This window comes from Nannobrachium achirus (assembly GCF_963921795.1).
Source record: "Nannobrachium achirus genome assembly, chromosome: 19".
NCBI lineage: Eukaryota > Metazoa > Chordata > Actinopteri > Myctophiformes > Myctophidae > Nannobrachium > Nannobrachium achirus.
In genome coordinates, this window is record NC_137826.1 from 46,224,661 (window position 1) to 46,241,147 (window position 16,487).

Here is a 16,487-nt window from a genome sequence, read left to right on the forward strand (position 1 = left end):
TGATGACGGCGACATTTTGCTTGTGGAAGAAGATCGAGAATCAGATCAGCATCCTTCAAAAGAATGTTGAGAGGATGGAGTCTACAGTAACTGGGGCCATTCACAACGTGCAATCTCTGGTGTCCGACAGCGTGCAACGAGGGAGCGCAGCGAAACGAGAAAGTCCAGTGCAACGAGAGAGTTCAGTAGTGCAACGAGACAATAAGAGTATCTATAGAAGTGGAGAATCTCCCGGCCGTGGAGAATCTCCACACCCTGGAGAATCTCCAAGCCGTGGGGAAACTCCCAACCGTGGAGAATCTCCTGGTCGGAGCGCTGCCATTCGGAGTCCTGTTGTTCGAAGTCCTGTTGCTGGTCCTGTTGTAGTTAGTGTCCGAAGGTCTAGTCGACGCAACCGTCGCGCAGACTAATAATTAGCTAGGGCTTTTGGGTTATGTAAACCCATGTGCAGGATTTAACAACAAGTGGGCCCCTTACTGGCGAGGAGTTTTCTTTTTTTTGTATTTTTTTGTTAATTCATTTTGTTTTTAATAATGAAAATAGCTGCCCATATTATCCATGTATAAATTCAAAGGCTATTATATTGTCATTTCCAATATATTAGGTTCCCGAGGAGCTAGTTGTCCACCTGCACACTGCCAACTTAATATAGTCTCCTGTATTTTATATTTTTTGAAGTATTTAACTTTATTAATGTTCTAATAATGGATGTCAATGGAATCAGGCAACAACCTGTGCCCACCCAAGATGACTGATGTCATCATGTCATACACCGTGTGCTAGGAAGGAATAACAAAAGGCTCATGGGGCATACGTGGCATTATCCTTTCTTTATCGTTTTCATTATCATTTAATTTCTGTGTGTTTTTTTGTGTTTCTTTTGCATTTGTATGCCTCTGCCAGTGACAGCCATAGCTAGAGGCATTATGAGAGTCTCTCCCCTTTTCTTCTACCCCTGGGAGATGGAGCGTTGAGGTGGGGAGCGACACCTACCAGCTCTCGTTCTGCATGTCTTGCCCAAGCCATGCTACTCTAGCCCGTGCTCTACAGACTGAGCTACTGTCTGGGACTAGATTACCATGCTACTCTAGCCCATGCTCTACAGACTGAGCTACTGTCTGGGACTAGATTACCATGCTACTCTAGCCCGTGCTCTACCGACTGAGCTACTGGGACACATTAGATTAGGTTAGTACAGTGTTTCTCAAAATGGTTGCCAATGACTCTGTGGGTTCCTTTAGGAAGGTCTAAATTGACTCTTACAAGTCTGTAACTCTGACAGTATACAAATGGAACCAAATAGACCCGTTTGGGTCCATTTTGTTCCATTTGTCCTGTCAGAGTTAAGGGATGACCTTGGAATTTAAAAGTTTGAGAAACTGGGTTAGTGACCAAAGGTCAGGGTCACTGTGACCCTCAGGGACCCTCAGGTCTGCCCCCGCCTCTCACCCTTTCTTATGCCTGCAAAATAAGCTATCCTGCACGCCGCCTTACCCCTTATCCCTAAACCTTTTTGCCATTCTTTTACTATTTTGAAAAACATTTAAAACAAAGTTCAAATAGCTGATCTACAAGCTCACAACGGGTCAATGCAGATCGGCTAGTTGAAATATGGCTAATAAGTTCAGGTATAAGGTAATGTCATTGGGTCGAACACCCTTTGGATCGACCACCAAACCCTAATCCTAACCTCAGTAAAACTATGCCTAACTCTAACCCTAAACCTAACATCAGTAACCGTGACGCGGGTGCATCTGGCCACAACTTCCACTTGGACTCAACTCAAGGAGGAACTTTGGTCAAAAGTCATATTCAAGGTCAATTGCTAAAATATACACATACGTAGAGTACCGAAGTCCTGACGTCACCCCCGCTGCCCTCCCGCTGAGACCCTGTCTTGGTTTTCTATTTTTGGAAATATTTAAATATATATGCAAACCTTCAATACATTTACACTAGGCCTATATGATATGAACAGTAAACATACTCATTCTGAAGAGAGCGTGATGCACTCTCAAACTTCAAACCTGCCAAACGTTTAAGTTACAAATCAAAGGCAACAACACCATCACACCTGAAATCTCTCCACGTTGTTACGTGATCTCTTCATTTGCAATAGTGTATAAGTGATTGTTGTACTATTAGATAGTATAAAGGCAGCCTGTGGCATGTTTATATATAGGCTAATATATATTTATATTCAGTATATAGAAATACAAAACCGTTCATGAACCGTGCCTTGACATAATAGTTGTCTGGGTGAAGGTTCATACATCATACTTTGATTCACTCTCTATGTGTGTGTGTGTGTGTGTGTGTGTGTGTGTGTGTGTGTGTGTGTGTGTGTGTGTGTGTGTGTGTGTGTGTGTGTGTGTGTGTGTGTGTGTGTGTGTGTGTGTGTGTGTGTGTGTGCGTGCGTACGTGCGTGCGCGTGTGAGCAAGCGTGCACTGTTGTCCAGGTCTGGTCTTTCTCCCAGGTGATAGAGTCTGATTAAATTTGTCTACTTGAGACCAATCCACTTGGGAGAGGTATCCCACCAAGCTGATTGGTTTAAAAACTTGCCCATACTATATATGGAGAACCCCAAAACCTCCCAACTCGTTTGTCACTGTATCAATATAATAACTAGAAATACTGTTCCTACAAAACAGTGTGGGCTTGCATGTAACACCATGTATGGGCACAAAAATCTACCCTTTGGCTGCACCTCATTGGCTAAGGGCCCCGCCTTTGTACTGTTGAGGAGAACTTGACTGATAGATGTCATACGTCATTTTGAGGAGAACTTGACTGATAGATGTCTTACGTCATTTTGAGGAGAACTTGACTGATAGATGTCTTACGTCATTTTGAGGAGAACTTGATAGATAAATAATGAAGATAACATACGGTTGCTCGCTTTAAGCGAGCCCATAATAAACCAGTATAAGTGGCACGCAACATATTTCATTCTTTGTAAATTTCCCTTTACACAAAAGACATGATGATGACATGATCATGATGATGGCACTGCAGAGATGGTCCACGTGCCTCAACCGTCCATTAGACGGTTGAGATAGTTTGTGGTTTTAATGGTTTCATCAGACTAATAGGTCTCACAACACACAAGTGATTAAACAGTACACTGTACGGCTCTAGGACCGAAAATGTCGTCCCACTTGGCGTCCCACTTCAGCAGTGTGCTGCAACTGACCGACCTTGACGACTTCATCGCTCCCTCTCAGGAATGCGTCAAACCCGTTAAACTAGAGCGGAAACCGGGCAGATCCGTGGCCAGGATCCAGGTTGAGGACGGCAGCTATTTCCAAGTGGAACAGGACGGCACGAGGCAGAGGCTAGAGAAAGCGAGGATCACGCTGGACGACTGCCTGGCCTGCAGCGGCTGCGTCACCTCCGCCGAGAGCGTCCTCATCGCCCAACAGAGCCACGAGGAGATCCTCCGGGTGCTGCAGCGCAACAACAACGCCACAGACAAGCCGGTGGTGGTGGTGTCTGTGTCACCACAGTCCAGGGCCTCCCTGGCCGCTCACTACGGCCTGAGCAGCAGCGGCGAGGCGGGCAGAAGGCTGGCATCCTTCCTCAAAGGCCTGGGGGTTCACCACGTGTTCGACGCCGGCTTCGGCCGGACGTTCAGCCTGCTGGAGAGCCAGAGGGAGTTCATGCGGCGCTTCCAGAGGAAGGACGACGAGGACGACAACCAGAAGGCCCCCCTGCCCATGTTGACGTCTGCCTGCCCCGGTTGGGTCTGCTACGCCGAGAAGACCCATGGCAGCTTCATCCTGCCGTACATCAGCACTACCCGCTCACCACAGCACATGATGGGTTCGCTGGTCAAAGGCTACTTCGCGGCGCAGCGGGGGCTGAGTCCGAGTGAGATCTACCACGTCACGGTGATGCCCTGCTACGACAAGAAGCTGGAGGCCTCCAGGCCAGACTTCTACCTGACGGGGGAGGAGACCCGCGAGGTGGACTGTGTCATCAGCTCAGGCGAGGTTCTAAAGCTGCTGGAGGAGAAAAAAACGTCTCTTAACGACGTGGAGCCGGCGCCGCTCGACGAAATGCTCAGCGGTGTGCGCGGGGAGGACTTGATGAGCCACGCGGGGAGCGGTTCGGGGGGCTACCTCCACCACGTCTTCACCCACGCTGCCAAGCAGCTGTTTGGGGTGGAGGTCGAGGAGCTCGCGTACAAGACCATCAAAAACAAAGACTTCCAGGAGGTGACCCTGGAGAAGGACGGGGAGGTCGTGCTGCGCTTCGCGGCCGCTTACGGATTCCGGAACATTCAGAACCTGGTTCAGAAGCTGAAGAGGGGCAAGTCGCCCTACCATTTCGTGGAGGTCATGGCGTGTCCCTCGGGCTGCGTGAACGGCGGCGGGCAGTTGATTCCGTCGGCCGATCGGAACGCCAAGGACCTGATCCAGGAGGTGGAGCGGCTGTACCGGGCAGAGCGCCCCCTGGTGGTGCCAGAGGAGGACACGCGCGTGGAGGAGCTCTACCGCTCGTGGCTCCGCGGTGTAGGGGAGGAGAAAGCCAGAGAGCTGCTGCACACACGGTATCGTGCTGTGGAGAAGACGAACACCGGGCTCAATATTAAGTGGTAGAGAAGAAGGAAAGGGGAAGAGGGATTTGTGCCGTCTTTTGTGTTCTCCAACAGCATCCATTCATCTGAGAGGTTACTCTCTGAAAATATAGTTTGAGAGAAAGAAAAAGAGATCATGTCGCAATGCTTCTCGTGTCGCCTCATCTGCTAGATCATGTCTGACCTAGTCTTGCGTGGCCAGACTGTCACAGACCGCCCACAATTTTCAAATGCTTCTGATCAAACAATGGTCGAATTTATCCTATAATATGAATCAAAACCATCTAAGCATATATAGTAGAAATGGAAATACAAAAATAAAATGTATATTTTTAAAATATATATTTAATTTAACAGAGGATGATGGAAAAGCCAGCTTCCGTTACTCAGATTTAGGAGTAGTTCCATTCTCTAGCATTCAGAGATTGTGGAATAGTTGTCTGGCTATGCGAGACTATGTCTGACCAGGCACTGATATGGACTGATATGATCACACAAGTCCTTATTTAACAAGGTTTATTAACAGGCCGTGGGATCTAATACAATACATGCAATTTAATATAAGATGTCAGACTACACCGTTCATTACATAGTTATAGTTCAAATGTGAACATAACAAAAAACAGAATCATTCTGTTCTGAAATCCTCTTGTCATGTGTCAGGACTGAGGAGTAATGAAATCCTCAACTTGTTTCAATTTTATTGTCACATCAAAGGTTTATAGGTGTAAAAACACGGCTGAAATTGAAATTTAGTTGGCTTTTGGTCTCTCTTTGCATGTTTCAGTAAAGGGAAGAAGCAGGGGGTGAAAGAAAGAACATAAGTATAGTAAAATATATACTGTCTGTAATATACCGGTACATACCTACATGAGGTGAACAGTTGGCTACGGAACAAAATGGCTACGGAGTGATACAGTTAAAATAGCATCAGATATAATAACAGATATACTATATATATACCGTACATGAGATAGCAACAGATATAGAACATAGACCTTGTGCATATATTGTGAGGGTGAGACACCCGAGTCATAATTTATGTCAGTGGTAGTGAAATCTGTGTGTCCAGCACCAGCGACTAGGGTTGGGATCCGGAAACAGAGGAATCGGAGGAACTGGAATCGGTTCCATCACATTTGGAGACGTTTCTGGAACCGGTTTTCATCACACTGTCAGAGCTGGTTATTATTGTTGTGGACTTCACGTCTTCTGTACAATTACAATACCGGTGGTTCTCAAACCTTTACATTTCATGGACCACCATAACTCTGAGAGTGTACAAATGGACCCGTAAGGGCCATTTGGACCGGAATTGATAAAATCCTATTGGATCCCAAACCCTACCAGCGACAAACTGGATGTAGGCAACCCACTCCTGAACTAGTGGTAGTGAAATTTATCATATGTCAGGCGAGGTGAAATTCTCAAATTTTGGCTCCATGTTTGCGTTGATGCTTCGGACGTTGACTTGACTGTGGGCATTCAGCATCCTTTGCTTTTGCACGCTGTGCTGGACACCGTAACAAAAGTAGATGAGCAAACCTGTAGGAAAAGAAAAGTTACATTATTTGATATATCATCGTCGCTGTCTGGCAGAAACCTCTTATCTCCACTATTCTAACCTTTTGTGTTTCTTTCATAATGAACACCCTATTAGATCATACTACAAAATCACACAAAAGCATCAAAAGTAGCAGATATACAAGCTCGAAAGCGAGCTTTTAGATCTGCTACTTTTTCGACAAAATGAGATATGAGGTTTCCAGCCGACACAATATGCTTCTGCACATTTAATTGATGCACGTTCATGATTATCATAATAATAATAATAATAATTGTCCTTCCATACCAACTGTCATCCAAACGGCATAGCGGATCCACGTGTCTGAGCCCAGTTGAACCATTAGGTAGATGTTTACAAAGGTGCTGAATATGGGAAGCAAGGGCACAAGGGGAACCTGAAGAAATACATGTCAAAATGTTGCTATAGTGCATGGAAGGATGGTTGTTATTGCTTAAACATGTAATCATAGACATTTATGCTCAATAAGTATTTGTATTCAATTCAACATCAGTTGTCTGTCTGAATGAACTGGAATGCTTTGTCACTTTCAATGAGTGTAGAGTGCATCCAATGAAGCAGGCAGAATATGACATTTAATTTGGATTTGCAATACTCTTATATATATATACTCTTATTTTGTGCCACAACATATACTTATCATGAAGCTAACTATATTGAACAATGAGGAAAGAATTATAGAATTGTTGTAGATTACTACTTGCTATCTCAAAACGCTCAAAGTTTGTTGTACACCCACTCCGGGCTCTGAAACGCAGCCTACATCTGGCCTACATCTTGACACAAAGCGCTCAAAGTTTGTTGTACGCCAAGGGTCACATTGGCCAAGCTTTGCGGGACGCTTAATGAAATTGATTCATAAATTGCAGCACCGCTCACTTCACACCAGGTATGCTTGTTTGATATTTAACATGTAGTAATATCTAGCACAAGGGTCTTCAACAGGGGTTCCGGGACCATTTGGGGATCATCAGAGTTACTACAGGGGGGTCTCCTAATCTTTGTGTGAAGAAAACTCCTAAACTTTTTTTTCTCCTTTTTTACATTAACCACTTGAACCCCTGTGTATTTAAGATCGCGTCGGTTGTATGAAGCATTAGGGGTGAGAACCTGTTGATATTCTAGTGTTCATAAAGAACTAGTGTTCATTTAGAACTTTAGCCGAAAATAGCAGATCTCGCAGCGAGGCGTTGTGAGCTTGTAGATCAGCTATTTTCAGCTAAGTCCAGAGTGAAAGGTCAATTTTATCAAGTAGGCCTTGACGGTTCAAGTGGTTAAATATCTGAAAAAAGAAATTGACATGAATCCAAAATACACAGATTGTGTTGTCAAACGATGAAACTATTTGGAATCTATGAAAAAGTTGTGGGGGTCCCTGCTTCATCTCTTTCTCTCAACAAAGGGGTCTTTGGCCTGAAAACGTTGAACACCCGGTGGTGTCATGACAAACCTACCATGAAGGCAGCCATGGCGGTGCTCTGAGGTTGTCTCCAGACGAGCAGAGAGGTGAGGACCAGCAGCATTGTGAGCACGGTGACCCCCAGAACACTCCACCACTCCTGGCTCTGCAGGGAGGCTGTGGCCTGGCTGATGAGGATGCTGAGGAGGACCTCTAACAGGACTGGGTGGTGGTAGGTAGTACACACATGTATATATGGTTAGACCTATCACAATTATCATCTATTATCGCCTAATGGCAATTACTTAGGATAATCGTGACTATTTTGCACAATCATCAGAATTGTTTCTATGTTGATCAATATTCATACATTATCAAACATTTTCCTAAAATTGCAGGAATAGCTGATTTACAAGCTTACAACGTGACGCGTTGTAGCTTGGTGGCGCGTTGTAGCTTGGTGGCGCGTTGTAGCTTGGTGGCGCGTTGTAGCTTGGTGGCGCGTTGTAGCTTTTGTGATGTGTTGTAGCTATATCTATTTCCGCTATTTTCACCTTTTTTAATAAGTATAAAGTTATTAAATATGTCATTTATTTGTATATTTCAGTTATTTGTCATAGGCCTATCCAACTTCTGAATTGTTTGATTATGAAGCCTAAAAGGCAAGCAGAAATGTAATTTGTATTAATTTGTTCCAATGTTCAATGCCAAAAAGTAAACACAATTCAATTGTTAATCGCAATTATTTGTGTGACAATTAATGGTCTACTTAACAAATGGTGTAATGCTGTCTGTCTCCATTAGGTGTAGATACTGCTCAGAATACACAGGAATCGGGCTGTTATTAAGTTGTTAAGAAGATCTCGTACTGATTATAACTGCCAACATTGTCACGTTGGATGAGGTTCGAACGGTGGGTTGTGATGGAGGAAACACGACCCCTGTCACAGTGAACGACTCTGGTTTGCTGAAGCTTGAGTCTTCACTTAGATCAGCTTCGTACCTGTGAATAAGACAGTAGTTATTCTACCATTGGATGGCATTGGTAAAGGACGCATCAAGTGTAAAAGTGAATCTCGGACGTCACGTGGCCAGCCTGTGACATCCATCATCTGTGACATAGTTATGATGTACGATGACTCCATATTTGGTCACGTTTTTGGTGCGATCAGAGCTCCATTGACTTCCAGTATGTCTATGGTATAGCCAATGGAATAGTATATATATCACACGTGAATATATAACCAATATTTTACGAATATCTTCAAAGAAGCGTACCTCAGTATCAGGATACATATTGCAACAAGAGTGTAGGCAAAGAGAGTTCCAATGGACATCATGTCGACCAGGGCCTTCAGGTCAAACAGTAGAGCCATGATAGCTGGAGGAACACACAGTGTACAGTACAGTACAGTACACAGCATTAACACATGATAGTTGCAAAGGTCACAGCCAAAATACATACAGTATACATGTGTGAGTCCTTGATATGAGAGTGTATAAGAACCACTTCACTGAAACATGAACTAATCAGTGTATTTTACCTGCTACAACCCCAGAAACCAGAGTGGCAATGACAGGACTCTGCCTGTCACTCATTTGACTGAGAGGCTTGAAGAGAAGTCCATCCCTCGCCATGGCGAAGAGCACACGAGGCATGGGAAACATCGCCCCCAAGAGGCTATGGCGAAACATACAAAATACACAGTGTTACCAAGATGTTGCAGAGGTAGGCTATAGTAGTATCTGAACAAACTTCAAATGTTATGGCACCTCACAAAAGTTCTGACAGGAACATATCATCAGTGTTGAATTTCCATTCATGAAAATTCACTTATATTTTAAAATGTCCATTTCTTCAAAGCGGCCGGCTACATAGGTTTCAACTCATTTGATTTGTGGCACATAGGTAGAGTGACCGTTTGGCAACCGGAAGGTTCCCAGAGTTAGTGTCGAAGTGTCCTTGAGCAAGACTCTCAACCCCTAATTGCTCTCGATGTAGGTTGGTGCCTTGCATGGTTTCCTCCACTATCTGTGTATTGGACTTATCAAGAAGACTGCAAAGGCGAAATGAAAATGAGGGGGAGGTCAGGTGGGACATCCGCTTTATTTTCTACTCCTTTTCCGCGTTTCTGATATACTGGACTGTTAGGCAGAAGCATTTGAATGTTGTGTGTGTCAACAGTCTGTCTGGAGACGTGGAGAGACTATAGTGTGTATATAAATTCTTTATAGTGTCACTATAAATTCTCACTTCATCACAATTTTCAGAGCTCGGCTGAATCTCACACTCCTGTTACACGTGATATCCCACACCTTGTTGACAGTGCACAGAGCGATCCCACGGCCACGGCGTATTTGGCGGGACCCCAGCCGATGTAGGAGAAAGCCACGGGCAGCGGGCTGTGGGCGCTGAGCAAATAGTAGGGCATCATGAGGGTCAGGGCGGCAGACACGCCAAAGTAGGCCAGGAAGCAGATGAGAAGCGAGGCCACGATACCCAGAGGGATAGACTTCTGAGGGTTCTTCACTTCCTCTCCTGGAAGAGTAAACACAGGGGCGTCACACCGAATTCTGGGCCCTGGGTACAAGGATTCACTGTGGGCCCCCCATGAATGTTAACTATTGAAAAATAGCAGATATACAAGCTCACAGCGCGGCACCGAGTGCCGCGCTGCGAGCTTGTATATCTGCTATTTTTGAAAAATCGTGAAAATATGTGCAAGAAACCTATGTCAAGGACCCCCAAGATGTATTTGGCCACGGACCCTGATCTCAAAATATTTCGTTCCAGGGACCCCCAGAATCAAAATTTGAGTTAGAAATGTTCGCTTAAAAAATACATATATTCAAAGATTTTCACAACTTTTCAAAAATAGCAGATCTACAAGCTCGCAGCGCGGCACTCGGTGCCGCGCTGTGAGCTTGTATATCAGCTATTTTTCAATAGATAAAGTTATTAGGGCCCCTCCACCTTGGGCCCCAGTAACTCAGTCCCACTTTCCTTCCCCTTGTGACACCCCTGAGTAAACACATTGTAGATCATCATCACACCACACCATTGTTGGAGTTCAGTATTGTTGCAACACTTAGTTTCCTGTTTAGCTTTACATTAAATATACACAGTAAGGAAGGTGTTTAAAGTGACAAAAACTGGTAAGGAATCATCTAAACACATATCTATCTCCATTGTTTAGTGTCGTGTCAACATGTGTACTGTAGCATGTGAGCATGTAGGCATTTATAGGCACTTTTTTGCTGCACCACAACAGCGAGAGCAGCCCTTTCCATCGCCAATGTCTTTGACCGACTGAGTGACTGAGTGACTGAGTGACTGAAATCAGGTGTGTTGGAGTGGTTTTATGCCCTGTAGCCTTAACTACCACACTACTACTAGTTTATAGTTTATAGGATGAATTGAGTACACCGGACCCAATCGAAACAAGCCATAGGCTTTCTTAGAAAAATCATTTTAGCAGACCTTGTATTTTGTGCCGTATTCCCTGTCTCTGCAAACTGTTAATAAAGTATTCAATCAATCAATCAATCAATCAATGGACCACAGTGGAAACAAGTCCATGAGGACTTTTTTGTGTGATCCTTTCAGCTCAAATGTACCTCATGCTGTTTACATTTCTTTGTAATAAAGTATTCGATCAATTAATCAATCAATCAAAGTTGCACTGGTCAGGCCTTACCACACTAGTTGCACTAGACAGGTGGAACATAATGTTAGTTGCTAGGTTCATGTGTGATACATTGTTGGGTTGTAGATCTAAGATTTTCAGCACAAAACTAAATTAAGCATACAATAATCGCATGCTGTGTCTTCTGTGTTCAAGGGCAAAGGCCCAGAAAATAAAAGCCATGATCATGTAATGATTCTCAGCGACCTGGGATCGATCCCTGCTCTCCCACTCCGCAACCCGACGTACAACCCACCATGCCAATAGAACTAAGCTCGACTGATTCATTGATTGAATACTTTATTATTAGCAGTTTGCAAAAAACTAGCACAGGAAAGTACAGTTCAATACAAGTTCTGCTATAAGAGGATTTTAAACCCAAGAAAGCACTATAGCTTTGTTTCCATTGGGGTCGTTTGTACTCAATTCATCAAACAGACTGGCAGAGCTGTTGCGGTACAATACAATAACATTGTTTCATTTACCTGTTGTGGCAATGCAGTCAAATCCAACGAAAGCGTAAAAGCACGTGGCCGCCCCCGCCAACGTTCCCTCTATTCCAAAAGGAAAGAACCCTCCTTCACCGACGTCACCACTGTAGACAGTGGTCTCATTCAGATAGGTTTGGTTTCTGGAATAGAATCAGTGTGATCGGTTACATGCACACACAGCAAGGTGTTCATTTAACTGTGTGTTTAAACATTTAACCCCTGGGATACATTTGTATACACTCTCAGAGTTAAATTAATGCTACGGTTTGCACTGTGTGGCAGCTTTATAAATATGTTACCTGAAGGGTTCCCAAACCTTAATTCAGGCTGCAACCTCCCAAAACAATCATATGTGATTGTGAACAAGCACTTGGAATTGTATTGTTCCACAGATAAATATTCCACAGATAAATATTGATAAAATAGCCAAACTAGCCAAACTACAAGCTGTAGATTGATTAAAAAGTTTCCAAAATTGCCACTTTAGAAATGTGCATATACCCTGTATACATGTATACTGTATGTTGGTATATTTACTGTTGACTGAGAAAACAATGTTGCTCATTAAGCTTATCTAATAATTTGGGAAGCACGGTGTGTGAATGGAGTGGAAGTGTGTCTGTACAGAAACAGTGAAGAGTTCATACTCATAATATAACGATCCGTTCAGGACAGCCTCCATACTGATGTACCAGTTGTCAATGTCTCCCTTTATGAAGCCAGCGATGATGACAAACACCAACACCACGATGTTTATGGCTGTGAAAACCTTGTTTACGATGGCAGACTCTTTGACGCCGAATGCAAGAATGCCTACATATAGGGAGGAATCACATCAGGAGACTCAGTTATAACATTATAGAAATACAAAACCACCTCATCTATATAACCCAAGAAAGTTAAGAACGGATGCTGTGCTGAATTACACGCTGAAATGTGTTCACATTTTCAATCATTATCATTTAACTAGAAAAAGGTGCGCTCCTTGGAGCATAACTCTGCCAGGCTAGGTTGTTTATAGCCAGAGACAGACAGACACACAGGGGCGAAAACATAATCACCTTCCTAGCCGAGGTAAAAATAGGAATAAAATGTATCACATGATTAAATATTAAAAAAGCTATTACACACAGATGAACATTTATTTGAAAGTTTTGTTGAATAATCAATCACTATTATGTCCATTTGTACACATAAAAGAATGATACATTGTGGCACACTGGCACTTGCCACTTGCCTGCCAGCAGCATTATGAGTCCAGCTGCAAAGAAGTCTGGGTAAGGTGCCAGTCCTGGTAGGTCCATGGCAGCATCTCTGCCCAGGGAGTTGGCGATCACGCTGCCAATGAGGTCGTCAAATGTTCCTGTCCACGCCCTGGCTACACTGGATGTCCCTGAGAGACAGAGAGAGACACAGCGAAAGACAGAGAGAGACAGAGCAGGCTAAGTGATGGGAGAATTTACTGTAGGTGCATAAGACATGAGAAACTGCAGTTTTCCAGGTGACATACAGGGGAGCACCCAGGCAGAAAGTATGCATGATACTTTCTGCCTGGGTGACATAGGACAGTAGCAAGTTCTACACCCTACCTATGAATAGGTCTCCCCAAAACAAGCTCACCTCTTGTCAAATCCTCAGAACGGTCGCCACCAGATATTCCTAAACGTAACCTCAGTCAAACTATGCCTAAACCTAACATAACCTCAGTAAACCTAACCTTATTCTCAAACTTAACCTCAGTAACGTAACCTCAGTAAAACTATGCCTAAACCTAAGCTTATTCCCAAACGTAACCTCAGTAAAACTATGCCTAAACCTAAGCTTATTCCCAAACGTAACCTCAGTAAAACTATGCCTAAACTTAAACTTATTTCTAAACGTATACCTCAGTAAAAACTATGCCTAAACCTAACCTTTTTTCTAACCTTATCCTTTGTAAAACAAATTAGAGAATGCAATAACCGCTCAGGTGGTGAGTCTGTTTTGGGTTGGGGCAGCAAAAGCTCTGTCACCCCAGGTACGGTATTTGGTCTTGGGGACAACAAGAAGGTTTGTCACCAGACCTGAGGGAGCGGGAGGGTGCAAGGATCCAGGAGATCAAAGAGGTATGGAGGAGCGAGGTTGTTTAGTGCCTTATACTGTAGGTGTTTAGGAGTAATTTGAAGTGGATTCTATGTTTCACTGGGAGCCAGTGAAGGTCACAGAGGAATATGGTCTCTTGAACGGGTACTGGTGAGCAGGCGGGCAGCAGAGTTCTGGACATATTGAAGTTTATTGAGGACTGGAGGTGGTGCCATGGAGGATACTGTTGAAATAGCCTAGGCGGGATGTGATGAAAGCATGGATGAGTGTTTCAGCTGCAGAGAATGACAGAGAGGGGCGGAGACGGGCAATGTTCTTGAGGTGGAAGAAGGCCTTTTTGTGACCTGGTTTACATGGGGGAGGAAAGAAAGAGTGGGGTTGAGAATGATGCCCAAGTTAGCCCAAGCCAATCCTACCTATAACATAGGACAGCAGCAGGTTCCACCCGGTGATGAAGGCCCAGATCTCGCCCACGGTCACGTAGCTGTACAGGTAGGCCGAGCCCGTCTTGGGGACGCGGGCGCCGAACTCGGCGTAGCACAGCCCGGCGAAGACGGACGCCACGGCGGCCACCAGGAAGGAGATGATGATGCTGGGCCCCGCCACCCCCCGGGCCACCTCCCCGGACAGCACGTAGACCCCCGCCCCCAGCGTGCTGCCCACCCCCAGGGCCACCAGGTCCAGGGTGGTCAGGCAGCGCTTGAAGTTGGACACCTCCCCCTCCGGCTCCAGAGGCTTCCTGCGCGTCAGGCTGCGCAGCAGCAGCAGTACCTTGGCACCCGACATCCTGCACACAACAACACATTATAACAAAAAAATCACACCCAGTGTGAAGTGAGCGGTGCTATTTACTTGCACCAGCAGAGCGTGCAAGTACTGCCTTCGGCTGCGTACTGTGTGTAGTTACTGTAGGTAAATAGGCAGGTAGGTAGCTGTGTGTGTTTAAGCCCGTAGCCTCAATCAGGGACCAACATTTCACGTCATCAGCCAATGAGAAACCAGCATTCCTGGTGATGCCAGTGGTGCGCTCTGCTGGCACACAAGTAGGCCATATACATGGCCTACTTGTGCACAAGACGCAAGTTGGCACATCGACAGAGTGCAGTTCTAGTTATGAGTTAATTTCACTAAGGAAAGCTCTGGCAATGTGACCCTGGTTGACTCTTTTCTCAGGACAAACGGACAAAGCCAGATGTAGGAGCGCTTGGCTCCTTGCGGGAGCAGCGCTCAACAACAACACCTGAACAGTTAATCAAACTAATCAATTTAATCCATTATTTACAATATAGTGATAATTTGATAAAATAATTGATTAATAATCAATCAATATTGTGGGCATGTCATTATAGACTAAACATTTTGAAAAAAAAAAACACTTTCTATGAAGCTCATAATATAATGTATTATGAACATACTTTAAATGCCTTATCTGCTTATAACAATGTGTATATAAACTCTCATAAATACTGCTGTACAATAATCACAACATATTATTATGAAGCCTTATAAGCCGTATAATGAAAGTCGTGTATGAATGATTATAATCTGTTTATATAATCATATTATAAAGCATTTTATAATAGCTTAAAACTTCAAGTATCATACACTTCAATCAATCGATACATTAAAATACAAACAAACAAGTCTTTTTCATTTGAATTTGAGTATGTCGAATGAAAATCAAATCAAATGCTGATTTGAAATTTACATTGAATACAATACATTTACATAAGAGTGTGAAGATACATTTTGTCTGTATATACATAAGCAAATAACCCAGACCAGTCCTTCTGAGGAGAACTCAATAACCTTGGGTTAGAATGTGACCTCAAAAGAGGTATAAGTATTATTAAGTAGTTAATGCCCATAACAAAGACAACTGTACACTACACAAAATGTATATATTGCAAAACCCTATATCTTGTCTTTATATACCAGTAAGACTCCCTAAATCGGGAGATAAGCGACCGTCAGGTCGCATACACAAACTTTAGAAGGCAATGGTAGCCAATCAGGAGGGAATATGGGAAATGGGCCAGATCCATGTTGATGACATGACTTTAGAGATACTGTGTACTGCTTTGCGTGATTTTAGGGCAAAATAGTAGGAGCAGTGTACAAAAATGTATTTAGCAAAAATCAGCCTGATGGTGCCACTTGACTCTGGTCACCCCTGTAAATAAATGTTTCGTCCACGGCACTCCTGAATCACATTGATACAGTACCTTACATTTATGTCATATAACGGTAAGTGAATATGTAAATACTTCCCCCTAAGATATACATGGAAAACTTGACAGAATATCCAATATTGGACGGATCGAAAATGACTATACTTGACGTTTAACCACTTGAACCCCATCACCCCTAATATAGGAGGAACATTCACCAAAAATAGCAGATCTACTAGCTCACAGCATGTCACGCTGGGAGCAAATAAACAGTATCTGCTATTTGTGGTGAAGAGATTTAGTGTAGATTGAAAAAGAACACACTCAGAGGGTCTAAGTTATTAAATTGAAGTGATACAATAAATTCCAAATATTATCCAAGTATCCTGCGGCACCCCTAGACTTGCGTCACAGCACCCTAGGGTGCCACATACAGCACCCAAACCCTGTGCTACTGTATGTAATTCTCTCTTACCTTGTTGGCTGGCGCCTG

At 43.9% G+C, this 16,487-nt stretch overlaps 2 protein-coding genes across 2 annotated transcripts; one reads left to right on the forward strand and one right to left on the reverse strand.

Annotated features, from left to right (window-relative positions):
- Positions 1-3,147: 3,147 nt before the first annotated feature.
- On the forward strand, positions 3,148-4,602 carry LOC308304077 (cytosolic Fe-S cluster assembly factor narfl-like; the record flags this gene model as incomplete). Its single annotated transcript, XM_080748636.1, has 1 exon — positions 3,148-4,602. One exon carries the CDS (start codon positions 3,148-3,150, stop codon positions 4,600-4,602), a length of 1,455 nt encoding a protein of 484 aa, XP_080604762.1.
- A 1,380-nt stretch (positions 4,603-5,982) lies between these two features.
- LOC308304078 (cationic amino acid transporter 2) lies at positions 5,983-14,609 on the reverse strand (the record flags this gene model as incomplete). The annotated part of the gene is made up of 11 exons (XM_080748637.1): positions 5,983-6,125; positions 6,433-6,541; positions 7,620-7,786; positions 8,434-8,567; positions 8,843-8,945; positions 9,109-9,245; positions 9,881-10,103; positions 11,736-11,881; positions 12,389-12,554; positions 12,979-13,134; positions 14,240-14,609. The coding sequence occupies 11 exons, from the start codon at positions 14,607-14,609 to the stop codon at positions 5,983-5,985; spliced, it is 1,854 nt and encodes a 617-aa protein (XP_080604763.1).
- Positions 14,610-16,487: the final 1,878 nt, after the last annotated feature.